The 17,137-nt window shown below is 48.7% G+C and overlaps 2 protein-coding genes across 5 annotated transcripts; both read right to left on the bottom strand.

Annotated features, from left to right (window-relative positions):
- Positions 1 to 618: 618 nt before the first annotated feature.
- UBAP1L (ubiquitin associated protein 1 like) lies at positions 619 to 13,236 on the bottom strand. 4 transcript variants are annotated; one of them, XM_027714687.2, is made up of 7 exons: positions 13,149 to 13,236; positions 11,468 to 12,404; positions 8,884 to 9,035; positions 6,833 to 7,585; positions 5,719 to 5,928; positions 2,599 to 2,700; positions 619 to 1,706 (listed from the first exon to the last, which is right to left on the bottom strand). In XM_027714687.2, the coding sequence occupies exons 2-7, from the start codon at positions 11,481 to 11,483 to the stop codon at positions 1,572 to 1,574; spliced, it is 1,368 nt and encodes a 455-aa protein (XP_027570488.1). In that variant the 5' UTR covers positions 11,484 to 12,404; positions 13,149 to 13,236; the 3' UTR covers positions 619 to 1,571. The 4 variants fall into 4 exon arrangements, with proteins under 4 accessions (XP_027570488.1, XP_027570487.1, XP_027570486.2 ...); XM_027714686.2 differs by having other exon boundaries at positions 8,884 to 9,038; XM_027714685.2 differs by having other exon boundaries at positions 8,884 to 9,038; positions 12,324 to 12,404; positions 13,149 to 13,158.
- PDCD7 (programmed cell death 7) lies at positions 13,230 to 16,976 on the bottom strand. Its single transcript, XM_027714688.2, has 5 exons — positions 16,259 to 16,976; positions 15,013 to 15,151; positions 14,438 to 14,674; positions 13,726 to 13,813; positions 13,230 to 13,373 (listed from the first exon to the last, which is right to left on the bottom strand). Exons 1-5 carry the CDS (start codon positions 16,952 to 16,954, stop codon positions 13,256 to 13,258), a joined length of 1,278 nt encoding a protein of 425 aa, XP_027570489.2. The 5' UTR covers positions 16,955 to 16,976; the 3' UTR covers positions 13,230 to 13,255.
- Positions 16,977 to 17,137: the final 161 nt, after the last annotated feature.

A 17,137-nucleotide genomic window follows, 5' to 3' on the forward strand; every position in this document is an offset into this window, starting at 1 on the left:
TCTCCATCCTCAGGGGTTCGTTCCGCCAAAGATCACAGTTCCAGGCGACACGATCGTCCTAATCACAGTTTAACCTTTTTCAAGTTTCTTTTTTAAGGTGACATCATCTTGGCAAGAGAGGACGTAAGGAAAAGCTGTCTGTAGAACGGACTTGCCTTATAAGGGCCACATCAAAAATAAAAGCTTGTATAACCAAGGGAAAGCTGGAGCAAAAACAGGGCTGGGAGATTCAGGAGGAGCCTGTGAGCTCCTCGGGGATATCTCCCTTGGTCACACAAGGTACCACATTTTCTGTTTCAATGCCATTAAAGAAGGGCAGGAAAAAAGCTTCCTTGGGAATGGATGGGTCAAGCCCCCCAAAACTTGGATGCCAAGTTTCCTTGTCCATCCAGGCAAGAATGAAGGCAGCCGTGGAGAGATGTACCTTCCTGCTGGTGTCTGGCATCCACCTGGAGATCCAGGGAGAAGGGACTCAGTGTTTTACCTCAATGGCAGTATGTTAGACTGAGAGATTATTTGGAAGGATACAATGGAAAAATGGTACTAATGCAACTAACGAAGGATTTTCTCTGCTGGGTTGTGCCAGTTGGCATCCTGACAGGAAAAGACACAAACACATTGCAGAAGAACCCCCCAAGCATCTTTACTCAAAGAAATTACATCTGTATCTAATTCACAGGAAAATAACATACTTTATGTGAAAACACTGTCCACTGTTCCAGTGCCAAACCAAGACACACATCCCATTCTCTGTCCTTCAGTTGCATACAGAAATTCCCCCGAGCATCCAGATGTTCCCGATGCTGACTTTCATGCTTAACTTCATTTGGAGCCACTGTCTTCACAGTTTAGGGAAACATCCCCTGAATTTTCCTGATTTGGGCAGAGCATGAGGGCAGTGAGCAGTTCCCCGTCTCTCTGTTCTGATTTCAGAAAGTTCCCTGAGGACAAACTCTTACCTCCACCATTTTGCATTCAACCTCATGTATTTCAGAGCAAGGCAAGCCTGTTTTCTTTCCTTACCTTCATGGAATTGTGTATTTTTATCACATTTCTGGTTTAAAAGGAGAAGCTAATGTGATCAAATTGGATTTCAATTACAATATTCAATCATGACTAAGTCAGCTGAGACTCTTACCAAGCCAGGACCAACACATGTTCCTTCAGATTTTAGGAAAACAATTTCTTCTGATGATTTATATAATCTCTTAAGAATCCACATTTGATTGTAGCTGAAAACATGACACCCATCACCCCAGGTGGAGGGAGAACACTGTGGTTTGGGTTTTGCAAAAATCTAAGCTGAAGGCGGTTTGGATCTTATTTCATCTAATCTGAACAGCTGAGATGATCAGGGTGGGGACGTGTGGGTGAGGAGATAAATATTCCTCCTATGAAGTCGGTGCCTGAATGATAAACACTCTTATGATGGATGTCCATAAAATGGACAAGGAAGAGCTGTGAAGGTCCGTGACTGGTTGTTTCCAGGGGTGGGGATGGAGCAGCAGAACCACCTGAGTGCTTCTGGTGCAGTCTGGAGAGGGGAAGCTGTGATGGGTCCAGGGTGCTGCTCAGTGGGTTTTCATCACGAGCTCTTCCAGCGCCCTCTCCCTCTGATTCCCACAAAGCAAAAGAACTTCTTTGATTTCATTTTGCTGGAAACCCATATCGTTGAACTGAGCCAACAGATGCAAGAATTCAGCTGCCTGGAGGAAGAAGGAAGAGAGGGGAATGATATTATCATGGATGGATCCATCGTGGGGTTGCAGCAGAAGCAGTGCTGTGGGACAAGGCTGCAGCCAGACGCCCTGGCTGAGTTGTGTCACCGCCAAAGGGCACCACAACAGCAGCCCGAGGACACACATACCCCTGGTAGCATTTCAACTTCTTAAATAAGAAATATTTAATAAAGTCAGCCTCCAGCTTCACTTATTCCTTATAAAGTTTGTATCAATTCCATGCAGTGTTTGTCTGCATTATAAAGAGGGCAGGGAGAGGCAGTGAGCACAAGCTGGAATTCATTTGTCCTGCTTCCCTCCTTGCTCAGGCTGGGCCCCAGTGCCATGACATCACCCAGAGCCGTGTCCTCAATAAATAAACCTTCCCTGACACTGAGACCTGGGCAGCCCCCACTGTCACTGCCCTAATGAGCAGTGACATGACAATCCTACGGGCTGTCGGCACCCCAGCAAACACTGCCAGCCCAGACTTCAAGCAGTTTCACCTCCCCAGGCTCTTCATTACCCAGGAAGAGACTGATGATGGAGACCAATTCCCAGTGTGTCACCACAGTTTTTCTCCCTGGAGGAGAGCTGGGAGAGAGGGAGCAAGAGCAGGTGTTGGTGGGCTTGGGAGAGGATTCCCTGCACAGCAGGTGAACAAGCATCGTGCTGCACAACGGGGTGAGAGGATGGATGGAAAAGGGGATGGAGCAGGTGTCCTTTCCCAGAGGGTCCTTATGGGGGTCCTGCTGGTGGCAGGGCAGTGGGTCTGACCCCCATGAGGGGCAGTGGAAGTGGAGGGAAGGGTACAGCCCGCTGGAAAAGCGAGCCCGGAGGACACAGCACAAAGGGCTGGGTTCTGCCATCCCACTCTGACCTTTTTCTCTGAGTACTGGAACATTTCCATGGCCTCCTCCACCTGCCCTTCCTCGTAGCCCTGCTTCAGCAGCCGGTCACAGGCACCCAGGTAGCTCAGGAACTGCAGAGGAAGACAACCAGGTTAATCCAGCCTTGCTGGCACAGGGAGTGAGGGCAAACAGGAGCCCACCTTGACACCAACCAGGCACACACCATGGGGAGGACATGAGCAACCCACCATTGCTGGTTCCCATCTGATGCTCAGCCAGGGTGGTCTGTCTGTCCACATGATTCCCAGCGGGAGATGACAACATCTTGGTCCTCCTCACCCTCCCAGGGTGGGAATGGGAACAAGGCAGAGGGAGGATGAGGAGCAAACCAAACATCTGAACCTCTGAGATACAGAGCAATGGCCTCCGGGCTGTGGGTGAGGCAGAGCCTGTCCCCGTGGGATGTCCACCCTCAGCCAACCCCACATCCCTTTGATGCTCCGGGGTTCAGGCACCCCTGGGTTTGCTCCAGGGTCCAAGCGCAAAACCTACCCCAGGGGAGACCCGTGTGCTGCCATTACTGAAAGTAAACAGTTATTTTTGGCTTTCCTCGTTGTTCTTGGAGTGCTGACAGCACAATTCCCAGCAGCATCTTTTAAATACCGCGAGAATCACTCACTGTCCAAAAACATATGGGACAGACAATAATAAATGAGCTATACAATAGCAGGGGGAATAAAAACATCCCACGGGTCTCCCCAGAGCTGTGCCATCTTCATCCAAGGACAAACTGATTCATATCTTCCCCAGATCCACCAGTGTATAGACCTCCACCCTCCCCAGCACTGCCCTAGCCAAGGGGAAGGACTCAGTAAAAGACCACAAAACACATGAAAAAGGCAAAAAAGTCCCTCAAATGTTGAGCTGATCTAGTTTGGCTGAACAGCAGAGTAAGGATTTTTAGAAATGTCAGCCTTAAGGAGCAGCTCAGGGAGGAGACAGTCACTGGTCATTGGCATCCCTAACCTGATTTTATTTCCCTCGTTACCTGACCAGTGACAACCCCAACTCATTGCTGTATTTTCTTGCTCTGTTGTGGCAGGAATAGCTGCTCACTCATGGCACAACACAGACAGTTCTGGCAGCCTGGTCAAGCCCAGCATGAAATTGATGCCATTGTCAACTCAGTGTTTTTTATATTTTTCTCCTCAAGAAGTTTTTTAACACTGTTGCCGTGTGCCTACAGCTGCCTGGGGAGATGGGTGCTGAGCAGCTGCAGCCGCTGTCATGTCTCAGCTCACAGGCACATCGAGGGCTCCATGGATCAAGGATGCATTTTGAATTGATCAATGATCATTGAGCAAAATGCAATGCTGCATTTTTGGTTTAGCCCTTGGCCATAACATGATGAACCTCTGGCACGTTGGGGCAACTAACCCTGCTTGAGCCTTTCAGAAAAGTTCTTCCACCAAAACTGAGAAGGGATCGCCTCTTTAAGGCCACAAACTTGCCTTCTCTACCAAGGTGGGCTTTGCTAGTTTTGAGTTGACACTGCAAAGAAGTTGAGCAATTTTTGTCTACCATCTGGTACTACAATCAGTCCTCAGAGTTGAAGCTGTTGTCATCACACACTGAAATCCTGCGTGACACAGCAAGCAATGAAGAGCACCTACAGCTCTTTTTAACTTCAGTTGGAACATATTTTGCAGGAAGGTTTAGCCTAATTTGGTAGTTTTGTACTTGTAAGAGATGCACAAAAGGTCAGGCTTTACGTTTTATCTTGGCTGCATTGGGCATAAATGGGAAAGATGGAATCTGCTGGTGAAGCAGGCACAGGATATAAGGCAGACCTTGTATTTTGGTGCAGGAATCTTTTCTCCAAGGGAATGGGAGTCCCAGTGTTTATACAGAAGGGAGCAGGCTGTACCCACTTCCATCCTTAAAAAGATGCACTGTTTCTTCATTTTGAAGCCACAAGACATCCTCTCACGGCTCTGTGCAAAGAATGTGGGCTGGGCTCTGTCCATCTCCCTCTGCCTGGATGAAACCTCCATGAATTGAGGACACAATCTTCCCTTCCCACTTCAGCTCTCCTGAAACACCAGCGAGGTCTGGAGGGCTGGTCCAGCCGGGGTGACTCAGGAGGGAGAGGGGAGCTGCAGGATGACTCAGCCACAGAGCAGCTTTGTGTGCCGACCAGGCGGGTGGGAGCTGGCCCACACAGCACAGGCAGTTCCCAGGGGAATGGGAAGGAGACTGGCACCCAGCACAGGCTGCTTGGCACTGTGCCTGCTCGTGCCTCTGCCAGGATTTGCTCCTGCTCCCTGGCATGACAGCTTCATGGACATCCCTCTTGCTGAGTTTCAATTAAGCCCCTTCTCTCTCTGCAAGAGTTACTTGGGTAATTTAGCCCTAAAATCCTCTGCTGGGATGGGCAGGTCCAGCTCCAAGCTTGCCAAGGGAGTCAGAGCCAGCATCATCCCTCATGTCATAGATGCTCCAAGGCCCCCTTGGACCATTGTGGAATTCATCTGCACAAGCAGAGACCTCAGGAATGGAGATGCAGCACTGCAGGCAAGAATGTACTCAGACACCACAGGTAGGAAGAGTCTGTATGTTAATTGTTTTCAATAAATTCCAGGTTATTATAGAGGGTTCCTCAGGAAAAAAGTTCTGGGACCCCGTTGCAATGCTTGCATGGATTCCCTGCTTGCTGCAAGGCAGGGAAGTTGTGTTTTGGAGAGAGCCCAGCCAAATCTTTGTGGTATTCGTACAGTCCTGCTCTGACAGGATAAACCATGGTAATCATCACACAAATCCAACAGCCGGGAAAAAATGATGTGCAAAATTTTCCATGTATGGGGGCAAAATTTGTACCTCAGAAGGACATGGAGCTCCACACAACAGATTGAACAGATAACGAAACCAGCCGTGATTACATGCTGAAAAGCTGAGGGCGACTCATTGCTATTTTATTACAGCAAAAGTGTGATCTCATGGAAAAGCCTGTCAGCTGTGGTCTGACACCAAAGTGGGAGAGCCAAGGCAATCAGAAATCCACCCCAAACAAGACAGCCATTCCTTTCTCCAGGAAAATCAAGTTTTCCTTTACCCAAGGTTTCCCGCTGTGCCGCACCAGCTCCACCAACCTGACTTAAGCTTTGCCTTCCCGTCTTCTGGAGGGTGAGGATGGCTTTGTGCGTGGGGTAGCCCAGGGCTATGACAGGCTCGATGAGGTCTCGCTCCTCTTGGCTCAGAGCGGAGAGCAGGTCAGCCGAGGAATCCGGCTGGGATCTGAGGGAGCTGAGGGGCCTCCCAGGTGTGCAGGCAGGGGGGAGGCAGGTGTAGGGGCTGAGGGACTGCAAGGAAAAAACAGAAGAGAGTCTTATTGCTCCAGCTCATGGGATGATGTCAAACACCCAGGCTGAAGCAACGCTTTTGAACACCGGCAGTTACCTTGCTGTCTCCAGAAGAGGAAAATTCCTATACATGAAACATCCAATGGGCATCAAAGGAGACTGGATTTAATTAAATCCAGGCTCAGCTATAGATACAGATCAGATCAAAGAGTGCTCAGGCTGGGTGATGTACAAATACACACAGGCATTTAATCTTTCCTTAATTACCCCATGTCTAGTACAACTGCCTATAAATAACCTGGTCATTCATGTGTCCAATGGTTTTAATTGTAGGTTTTCAGTAATTCATCTCCTAAAATCTCTCAAGTAGCTGGATGAGATGTGATTTCTTAAAAAAACATGGTGCAATTCAGATTCAAGGTGACAGAGTGATATTTACTCCATCCTGTCACATCCCTCTTTCACCAATGATTTGTATTTTTAGTAGGACTATGAAGTCCAAAGTTTCCTAGAAAAGATATGATGGCTGTAAAGGAGCATTTCTCTATAAACCCCGCCTATATCTGTAAGAGGGGGGTAACAGAGAGAAAAGAGGGGAAAACCCCTGTTATTTCACTCTTTTTTTTTTTTTAGTGTTTCAATTGATAATCAAATTAGATCCTGCTTCTTGGGAAAAACAGGGGTGTTTTGACTAGGACAGAGCAAGTAAACATGCACAACCTCAGAGGAAAAAAGAAACCCTGCCTTCACTTCTTATGAAAACTCATCAGTAATTTCTCATGGGTCCAGTGTTCCTGAAGTCTCATTTTGAATCCATTTTGCTGCTCAGTCTCTGGCAAATGAGACCAATTCAACGCCCTCCACCTCCCTCCTCTCTCAGCACCAAGCAAAGGCAGCAGCTCACCGGTACTGTGGGTTTGTGCCGCTTGATGGGTGGGATTGGTGCAGGTGTGGCTGGAGGAGTTGGCACCAAGGTCCCCAGCTGAGACACGTCCTGGGCTGGCCCGTACTTGACACCACGGTTGGTGCCGGGACACTGTGGGAGCAGCCGTGGCACCGGGATCCCCCTGCCCCCCGTGGCAGCTCTGTTCAAAGGATGCACCAGAGCAGCCAGCTTCCTCCTGGCTGCCTCCAGCTCATTCTTCATGTTGTTAAATATCACCATGGATCTTCTCTGCTTGCTGGGGTCCGGGCTGGCTGGGCTGTGGACATTGTTCTCTGGTGAGGGCTCCAGCAAGCCAGGCGATGTCTTTGGTCGGGTCTGGTAAAAGCTGAGACGTGAAGCCACGCTTCTCCCAGAGCTTCTCCTCCTGGAGAGGAGCTTTTCATCCTTGTCATTCTCCTCCAGGGAGGTCGAGGAGTACTCATCGTCCGAGTAGTCACCCTCCTCCGAGTGCCAGGTCTCGCTCTCGGTGTCGGACAGGCCCGCCCTGCCCCTGGCGTGCCCGTAGGAGGTGTCGGCGGCGCTCATGCTGATGGAGCGCCGCACCGCCGCGTCCCGCGCCCGGCCCCCGTAGCTGTCGGCGGGGTCCACCAGCAGCAGCCAGCACGGCGGGGCCGTGGGGACGACCTCGGAGGTGACCCGGTGCCGGCAGGTTTGCTGCTGAGAGGCCACCTCGACCCAGTAAAGCACTTTCCTTTCTAGGGAGAAGTCGTGCTGTGGAAGAGCGAGAGGCAGGTGGTGAGGACACCTGAAACCAGACCACCTGGCACCGAGCAAACCACTCACTTTGCAAGGCAGCTTAAGGGCTGCAGCCTTCCCATATCAGATCCTACTTCCCTGATCAGGGCTGGCTGTAGGATTGGGCTGTGCCAGCCTCATCCCTATAGGGAATCCCCAAATTTACACTTGAAAAAAGTCCCTGTATAAAGTTATTACTATTGTGAGTTGTACCTACAATTTTTTTGAGAAGTGTTTTATACTTAGAGGTGGTTCTGTGTCACTTTGGCTGCTGTGGAAGGTGGGAGGGTGCAGATAGGGGATGTGGGCATCCCAATTTTAGGCAGCTGCAGAGAGGCACTGCATCCAGCCACAGGCTACCCCCAGGGTGGTGGCAGAGTTTGTTTGTGGCTCTCATTAGTGGCACTTCAGGCACAGGGGTTCTGGAGCCACCAGGGAGGGTGATGCCACCTCAGGCAGCGGCAGGACCAGCCATGGGAGTCTCTTGTGGCGCCAGGGGCTCGGCTGGTCCCCAAACAGAGTTGTCATTTCCACATAGTCTGTCTTAAAATATAAGCTTGTTTGTGACTGAAATCTGAGGATTTTCCTGGAACAAACAAGCCTTGCCCGTCCCAGAGCTCTCCAAACAAGGTCTCCTCCGGACAGGCAGGCAAGCACATTCACAGCCCAGGAATGCTGTTTTTACTGCTCCTGCCACTTGGGTCATCTGTGGACCCAAAACAGCCTCCCTAAGGAAAACACCCCCACGTCCCTCCAGAAGGATCAGCCTGAAGCAGCAGCACAATCTTGCTTGGCCTTGGCGGAGAGCATCAATGCATCCCAACTAGGGAGAAACACGGGATACTTTATATACATATATAAATATATGTATATATATATATAAAAACTTACATACATATATAAATTATGCATGTGCTGTCAGTACAGGTAATGTTGCCTGCTTATATCTGTTAAAATTATTGATATTTAATAAATATTATTAATAAATGAGACAGTGATAATTCCAAAGTAGAAAACAACCCCAGAGCAGAAGTTTGTCCTCCTATCCCAGAAAGACCCAAGCCTCCTGTTGGACAGGATTTTTAAAAGACAACCCCAAAACAACTCCTTCCTCAGTTCCACATATCACAAATCATCCTCTCCTCCCAATACTGCTGCAAACCAGTCAAGTAAGAGGAGATCAATTAGGATGTGCCCCTTCTCTCCTAAGAAAAGGAAAGCACCACTAACATCCCTCTGAGCATCCCCCAGCAGTGATCTGGGTGTGGACTCACCATGGTGCTCATGAGGATGTCGGTGCAGTCGGGCACCTCGATGTCCGGGGCGGTGATTAAGGGGATTTCTCCCCCTGAGTCCCCGTCGAGGCTCAGGGCCATCCTGAAGGGAACTTCATCCAGGTAGCTCATCACTCCTGCCTGATTTCTTGCTGCTGGAGGAAGGGAGGAAACAGAACTGTAAAAGGCGGGACTCGCACCTCTTAACTTGGGTGGAAGGAGAGGAAGATGAGCTTTTTCAAGAGCCAGCCAAGTAAAAACCACTGTGTGCATTGCCCAGATGGGCAAAATCTTATTTATTGACACCGGGAAGATTTGTCTGAACTAACCTTTGCTATTCTCAGCTTGAGCCAGCAGGACCTGACCAAGCTTACAGCTTTCTTTGGCAGAGATCCTGAGCATTTTTCTTCACTTCCACCTCCATGCATGCCCTGCTGTTTCCCATCCCTCCTGCCTCTCCCTCCCTCTGCTGCCCTTTGCATGATCCCTTCTCCGAGCTGGGGACACACTGAGCACTTTTTCCAGTTACAGAGGGAGAAACCACAGCCAAGGAGAACACCTTGCAGGTCTCCTCTCCCTGTGTAACCTGTGGTGACAGAGCTCATGCACACAGCCATGTGCTGCTAAGCCATCACACGGAGCATCCCGAGGGAGGAGGGAGCTGCAGTGAGGACATCCCCTCTGGCACCACAGCAGCTTATCAGGAGCCAGGCCAGGAGGCTGGTGCATGAGGCAAACTTAACAGTTAGGGGGATGTCAAACAAGCCATTTTAAGGTCAGATTAGCTTTTAGGAACCATCTACTCATTTTAAGTGTGGTGATGGTTTTAGAGCAGGAATGCAGGGGAGACAAAAATTTCTGATGAATTGGGAATGGTGGCACGGAAAATATTACTGCAATAGTGTAACCATCAGCTCTCTACAGATGTCTCAATTTAGTAAAAAGCCTCTACTTACTGCATGAAGCCTCGAGCTTCCCAGTGATGACAGCATGCAAAATTATTTCTTTTACAGATTATCAACTGCTAAGAGTTGGTGGCTCATCTCCCCACGAGTCCTGGCACCGACAGCCTGTGCCTGCTCATCCCAAAGTCCTCAGCAGTCATCCTCAGGACACACAGTAAATACTTGTGTGACATCCCATCCTCAGGACACACTGTAAATATGTGTGTGACATCCCTAAGTGCTTCTCACAGTCATTTTTTCCTTTTAAAACAGCTTTTTTGACAATGAGGATAAACACTCCACAAAAAGGAAATACTTAGATGAATGTATACAAGGATGAAAAAACCACATGTTTAATGCAAAAATAAGAGTCTATAAGGGGAAATGGGATTCCAAGTAGTTTCTTATGTTGGCAGAGGACTAACAAATTGTTTCCAGACCACAAACAGACATGAGTGACACACACAATCACTCAGTGCAACTCAGCTGGTCATTATCAGAATGACAACAGGGTTGTCTCTTGCCTGCTTACGCCAGGAGCCTTTAATACCTCTGCCCAAGCAGAGCCCCTAACGAGCTTTGTGCTCCTGCACGTGTCCTGCCACTAACACAGGACACAGGCAACGTGTGGGGAGCCCTCACGGAGCCAGACCATCTGCTCCAGCCTAAGAGCGTTCAGCCTAAGGGACAATCCACGTCAGCACGGACAAAGACAACACATGAAAAGACCTGCAGGCAAAACCACCTTCCCCAGCTTTCTGCAGCTCCAAGCACGGCCCCTGTGTGCAAGGGTGACAGACCCTCTCTATAGCTTATGCTGTAAACTGGCTCTTCCCAAAATCCCTGTGTACAAGGTGCAAAGGAAAGTTGTGTCTCAACATCTGTCACCCAGAATGGCTTCACTTGGGTTCAAATGCCACTTTCAGGTATGAGGATGAAGAAAATATGAAGATGGTACCTCCTGTATTTCACTGCATAAATACTGTTCTCTAAGAAAGGCACCCACAAGTGTTAATTCCCAGTTCAGAAAACAAGAAGTCCTTTGGGGGGGGTGTGATGACAAGAAAACCGCTACTAGACAAGAATAAAAGATGGTCAGTCCTAAACACCAACTCACACCAGAAGGCAACTCCTAGAAGGTCTCTGAGCTTGTACCCCACACCAGCCCTGCCCACTTTCACATCACAGACACTGGCCAGTGCACGAACCAGCTCACTCACATCAGGAAGAGGATGTGCCTTAACATGAGAAACCTGAACTGCAGCAGGACCAGCGGAGGAATAGGATGCAAAGGAGTCTTGGAAACACACAGCCAACCCCTGTCTTCTTCTGGACTATAGTAATTTTTTAAAACTTAAAGACAGTAGGAAATACTATACTCAGACAAATCTGACTCCTCAACATGAAGACAACAATTTTTAAGAATACTCTGTCTCCACGTATTTTATGAGTTGATTTAAACATTCCTCTCTATCTTCCCCACTAAAGATATAAAATATTTTAATGCATACATTGCTAGACAAGAACAAATACACAAAGCAAACCACAGAAAGTTTGAGGGATGGAAATATACCTAAAGGTAGATCATCCCCTGGCATTTTCAACCCCTGTGTTTATTAATAAGATGAAGTTATCCTTACCGTCAGACGAACTCATGGAGCTCTCCTCGCAGGGCAGGGAGAACAGGGCTGCTGCTCCACTGCCTGCTTATCTACTGCTCAGCTCTTTAAATTCCTGCAGTGTCAGACAAGCAGCTGACTTGGACAGTTTTAAGATAATCGTAGCTTAAGTGGTTGGCTTGTCCCTCAGACGCACTGACGGGATAAGGAGCCTAATTGTTTAAGCAGAGCATTCTCCGGTCACTAAGCTTCCTGAACTGGAAGTGTTGGAGTTGTATTGTTTTCATGCAATTGTTTTTATTTTTGAACTTGTGCATTTTCATCAGGGAAGACTCCCCAGGATCTGACTCAGCCTTGGGTCTGGAGTACCGAAATGCTGGAAGTGACAGGGGGATGTATGGAGGAGGAAATCAGAACTCCACATCCAAAGGACTTCCTGGTAATCTGTATTTTGGGGTGCTGCAGGTGAGCAAGAACTGCAAACTTCTGCACTCACAGTAATTCTGTTAAAAACTACTAGTTTGTGTGCTCTTACTAACAGAAACCATTGCAAAGCTTCAGCCAATAAACTATTAAGATATCACATAAGGCCCAGGTGTGGAATTTAGGCCATGACGTCGCCTCCTCCATGGATGACGCGCCGTTGTGACGCCAAGGGGAAAAGCACTGGAGAGATTAACTCGATTCCCACACACTGGGGCTAAGCAAGAATCAGGTCTGCAGCTCTGGAAACGTGCCACGACCATCTGCATAGCCCAGCAAAGCCCCAAATCCATATGGCCCATCACTGTCACAAGCAAACTGTCCAGAACACGGACGGCTTTGACATCGGATGCCTCTGTCGCCTTGCAGGAGGAAGAAGTTCCTTCACACAAACCTTTTCCCAGCAATTCTCTCCATGTTGGAGTCGTATTTGATGCCAAGTATTCAAACAAATCTCTCCTTCGTTGTAAAAGTGCTTCAAATGGAAAAAAAAAAATCCATTTTTCTCTATTTATTCTGTACAAAAAAAACAACTTACAAAATAGAGCTGTGTTTTGTAATCAAATATTACAGACATGATGTGTCCTTATACAAAAATAGTTATATAGGCAAAACAATTTCAGTAGGACAGACTTCAGATTTTATTGGGTTTTTTTCCAGCAGGCTTATTCATCAAATTTGTGTCTATTCACACGGCTGTCTGACCTATTTCACCACAGCTGGGAATTTTTTCCATGTTGTGGTACCAGTTTTAGTCCACAAAAGTAAAATGTCAACAGCTGCTTTAATCAACCTTGAAAAACCTTGTCTTGTTTGTACTTCAAACTTGTAATAGAGTTGTTTCTACACCCAAAAATACAGGAACTATTTTGACAGTGATACTTGACATGCTTCATTTAAGAAGAATAATATGTTTACTAATGGGGTGTGTATATATATATATATATTTTAGTATTTCTTTATTTCTGGAGATTTCATCATCTTCTATAAAGATAAAAGCCACTAAAAATAGAATGTTAATACTGGCACAAATACCACTGTCAGCAATGTTCCTTTATTAAGACTCAGATTTAACAAAAACTCACAGTGAGACTGTAATTCCACACCACGAGAGGCCTGGCAGCTCTGGGCTTGCTCAGATATCTCCCTGCACAGTCAGACAGCAAAAACAGTTCTTAAAACTTTTCTTCAAGACATTCCAGTAAAGACTTTCCAGTACCTGGCTGCCGAAAGAGAGGATGAGACTTCCTCTTCGGGCCCTCTCATATTTAACACATGTAATTTTAATGAAACAATCCTCCAACGTTAACATAATTTATTACTAAATCATCTGACGGCAGTGGCCCAAGTGTCATTGGTGGGGAGACTGGGGAGAACCCATCCTGGAGGGATGCAGCTTCCTTCGGGGTGGTCAGCTGGCACCAAGTACTGATCCCATTCATGCCTTTAACAGAGAGAGTGTTGAGAGGACAGCTGGTAAGATTTATAATATACCCACAGAAGTGTTTTTCCACACTGATCGATACACAAACCACTGTAAATTGTACTCTGAAACTTGTCTGTCAAAAGACAAACGTAAAAATCAACTGTACTGCTGTTAAATGCAATAGTTGTGCATGAAGTGCACTCTGCCTCACATGGGCATGTGTTGGATATGCCTCAAGCAAAAAGCTTGAAAAAAACAGTACAAACTGTTGCATAACCAAATTTGGAAGTTGACAAACCAAAAGGGATGCTGATTTTACAATCTCAACAAACAGTATTTGTCATCTTTGACAAAAAAATAAAGATTTTACCTGATCTGGATAAGAGCTGCTACAGAATGCTCAGCTTGTAAGTAGTAGTCTCTGAAGGGCTGCAATAGATGGGCGAGTGGGAATTCAGCTGTGAAAACACAGAAACAGAAATTGTTCAATAATCCAGAAAAACCTTTGATTCTAGTGAGTCTTAGAAGCCCCAAATTTGCCAACTCATTTGCTAGTGCCCAGCTGTAACTTGAAATCAGGTCCCTATGTAATATATTAGGGACTAGTTACATGTTACTTGTCTCTTGGTCTGTACCAGAGCTGTCAGAGGAAAGCCAAGACTACCAAAATTTTTCCTGCCTCTATCTTCTAAAGAAAGGGAACAAATGGACACTGAATCTATACAGATGACCCGAGTCACACCAATCACCAGACTAAAGCATCTGTTGGGTGCTGAAAGTCTTCAATCTATTCTATTTAGCCTCACTACAGCTTAATCTACAAATCAGTAGCTTAATCTTGCAAAACAGTATGAAATCAGCTGAGATGTGCTGCAGTCTACACTGATCAGCTGAGCAGTTCCTCTTACACCACAGGTGTTAAGAGCACACTATGTTTATTCCACCTTTTTCTCAGACCATAAATTACTTCAGCAGATGATTTCTTTCTCAACTAGTTCTGTGCCTACATTTCAAACCTCAGTGTCTGTGAGATGCGGGTGTGGTGTGGAAAAACACTGCTAAGTATGGCATGTAGAATTTACCTGGATCCCCAAACAGCTTGGAATCCATTTCCAGTTTCTGCTGTAGTAGTTTTTCCCTTTCCTTCTTCTGTTTCTTTTCCATTTCCCTCTTTCTTTCCTCCTCCTGTTCTCCTTCTAGCATAACCCTTAATGCTCTCTCCTCAGCCTCATACAGCTCTGTGCGAGTTTTGAGCAACGTTTTCAGACTCTCCACCTGAGTTTCAAATGCTTCATCTGCTGAGGGGGGTGGACAAACACCTGAAGAGAAAGAGAAGTGATTTTAAGTTTTCAGATTCAGAAGGGGATTTATTATCAGACTTGAGAGCAGAGCTGGCAAAATCTCAGAGAAACACGAGCTTAACCTTGTTAACAGCTGGAATTCTTATCGGAATAATTGTTCTATCGAGAGCAAGCTTGGAAAAACAGGAACACAACCACTTGTGAATTCAGCATTTTACAGCTATTCTTGTAACTAAAATCCACTACAAAGACACAGCTTTTTGAAGCTGCACCTTGCTAGTCAGCACAGGGCACCCTCATCATCTTATTTCCTGGGTGTGCAATAAAAAAAGTTGGGTGAAAATCTTGTAATTCACCTTTTCTGGCAGCAGCCTCTTTTCTCAGTTTCCGAAGCTTTTCCAGCCCACGCAGGACATCCACCATCCTCTTGGTGTCTGCTTGTTTCTTCCGTACTTCAGACAAGACACTGTCAGCAGCAGCCTTAAGCTCTCGTTCCTGTGAGAGACAAAAACAGACATGATGTGTGAAACATCACTCGAGGACAAGAATCAAGTGGTATTTTCCAAGAGATGATTGAAGCACTGGAGATCAGTTACTTCACAGCAACAGCTACAAGTCAACCATCCAGCCTTGCCTTTTTAAGAAAAACAGGCTAAAACACCACAGACTTCAGAAAACAAAAAAGAGTGCTGTGGGACTCATAAATTTGGACCAAATCATGGGATCATGGAATCTTTAAGGTTGGGAAAGACCTTTAAGATCAGCGAGTCCAACTGTCAAATCAGCACCACCACCATGCTCACCACTAAACCATGTCCTCAAGTGCCACATCCATGTTTTTGAACACTTCCAGGATGGCTAATGAACTCATAAAGCCTGATAGCCTTTAACCACATAAGTTTAGGGAAAACATTAACAATGAACAGAAACCACCTCAATTCCACAGCTCTGCAATTAAAGACCATTAACCTGCCACAATCTGACCACAAACCCTTCCTCAGCAGCTGCTCTGGACCATCCCAGCAGCAGACCAGCAGAATGGGAGCTCTTTGGCCAAAAACCAACACAAAAACAACCGAAGTGCCTACAGCACTTCCCAGGAAGGCTAATTTAAGGTGGTTTTATTGCTTTGGAGACATTTTACTTCCAGATGAGACCCAGAAGCTTGCAAACAACAAGCTTTAGAAGGACGAGAGCAGTAGGCAAGGCTGATGGATACTGAAATGGTGCTGAGCACCACAGGGCAGCTGTGAGCAGCGTGGGCAGGCTGACACTTGGGACCAGAAAGGAAAACCTCCAGCAGTTCAGAAACAACTTAAATCTCAACTGTCAAGGGCTAGGACATGAGCATGGCAAAGCTGAGATGCCCACCAAGGCTCTCAAGGAAGAAGCAGGGCTGCAGACCTTGGAAAGGGCATGTCTCCAAGCAAGCTGAAGTCATGCAGCACCCCGGTGGCACCCACTGACCCGCGGGGCCCTAAGCCGGGTGTGGGACAGGCACAGACCACTGTGACCCCATTACTGGCTGGTCATCCTGCCCTGCAAACGGAGCGACACTCAGGAGCCCCCGGGGCAGGCAGGACCAGGCGCTCGGGGCCGTACCCGGTTCTTCTCCTCCACCTCCTGGATGCACTTGGCCCGCCATTGGTCGATCTTGGCCTCCCGCTCGGCGGCCCGGGCCGCCGCCTCCTCCTTGGCCGCCCTGGCCTCGAGCTTCCTTCGCTGCAGGCGCAGCCTCCTCTTCCTCGCCCTCTCTGCCTTCCTGCGCAGCTCCTCGCGGTATCCGGGCTCCCGCAGGGGCCGCACGACCTCCCGCAGCTCCCGCAGCGCCGCCTCCGCCTCCTCCCGCACCCGGGCCCAGCCCGGCCCGTCGCCCTCGGCCTCGCTCCGCCGCAGGGCCCGGCACAGCGCGGCCACCCGGGCCACCCGCCCCAGCGCCGCTACCGCCACGGCCCGGGCGCCGCTGGGGTTGGCGGCGGTGGGCGGCGGCGGCGGAGGGGGAGCGGCGCGCCGGCGGCCCAGGAACTGCGACAGCCACAGCTCGTCCTGCTGCCGCTGCGCCGCCGCCTCCTCCTCGGCCCCGACCCGCGGCGGGGCCGCCGCCAAGTAGGGGCCGCCCGGCGGGAAGCGCGGCCCGGCCTCAAGTGCAGGGCCGGCGGGCGGCGGCAGGAGGAAGGGCGGGGGCGCCGCCGGCCCCACCGGGAAGGGCGCGGGGCGGGCAGGGGGGCCGGGGAAGGGCGGCGGGAAGGCGCGGAAAGGCGGCGGGAGGCGGGCGGGGAACGGCGGGGGCTGCGCCATGATCCCCCTCAGCGCTCAGCGCGCCGCCATAACGCCGCCTCAGCGCCCCCTCAGCCCGGCGCCGCAGCGCCGCCTGGCGGCCCGGAGGACCCGCCGCCGCCCGCCTCTAGCTCCGCCTAATTAAAAAAATTAACCTTCAAAAACTACCCCTAAAACTTCAAATATCTGGGGATGGCGTAAGGG

This window comes from Pipra filicauda, unplaced genomic scaffold (genome assembly GCF_003945595.2).
Source record: "Pipra filicauda isolate LSUMZ 115617 unplaced genomic scaffold, ASM394559v2 scaffold70_size2993248_pilon, whole genome shotgun sequence".
NCBI classification, from domain to species: domain Eukaryota; kingdom Metazoa; phylum Chordata; class Aves; order Passeriformes; family Pipridae; genus Pipra; species Pipra filicauda.

What these genes read in the sequence shown, in the direction of transcription:
- UBAP1L (XM_039389126.1), bottom strand. Translation starts at nt 9,156, where the DNA reads ATGCACACAGTGGTTTTTACTTGGCTGGCTCTTGAAAAAGCTCATCTT. An exon ending in GGCACAAACCCACAGTACCG is followed by an intron (nt 5,929 to 6,832) that starts GTGAGCTGCTGC and finishes TTTTCCTTGCAG; the next exon opens with TCCCTCAGCCCCTACACCTG. An exon ending in TCCAGTACTCAGAGAAAAAG is followed by an intron (nt 1,707 to 2,598) that starts GTCAGAGTGGGA and finishes TTCTTCCTCCAG; the next exon opens with GCAGCTGAATTCTTGCATCT.
- PDCD7 (XM_027714688.2), bottom strand. Translation starts at nt 16,954, where the DNA reads ATGGCGCAGCCCCCGCCGTTCCCCGCCCGCCTCCCGCCGCCTTTCCGC. An exon ending in AGAGGCTGCTGCCAGAAAAG is followed by an intron (nt 14,675 to 15,012) that starts GTGAATTACAAG and finishes CTTTCTCTTCAG; the next exon opens with GTGTTTGTCCACCCCCCTCA. An exon ending in CAAGCTGTTTGGGGATCCAG is followed by an intron (nt 13,814 to 14,437) that starts GTAAATTCTACA and finishes GTGTTTTCACAG; the next exon opens with CTGAATTCCCACTCGCCCAT.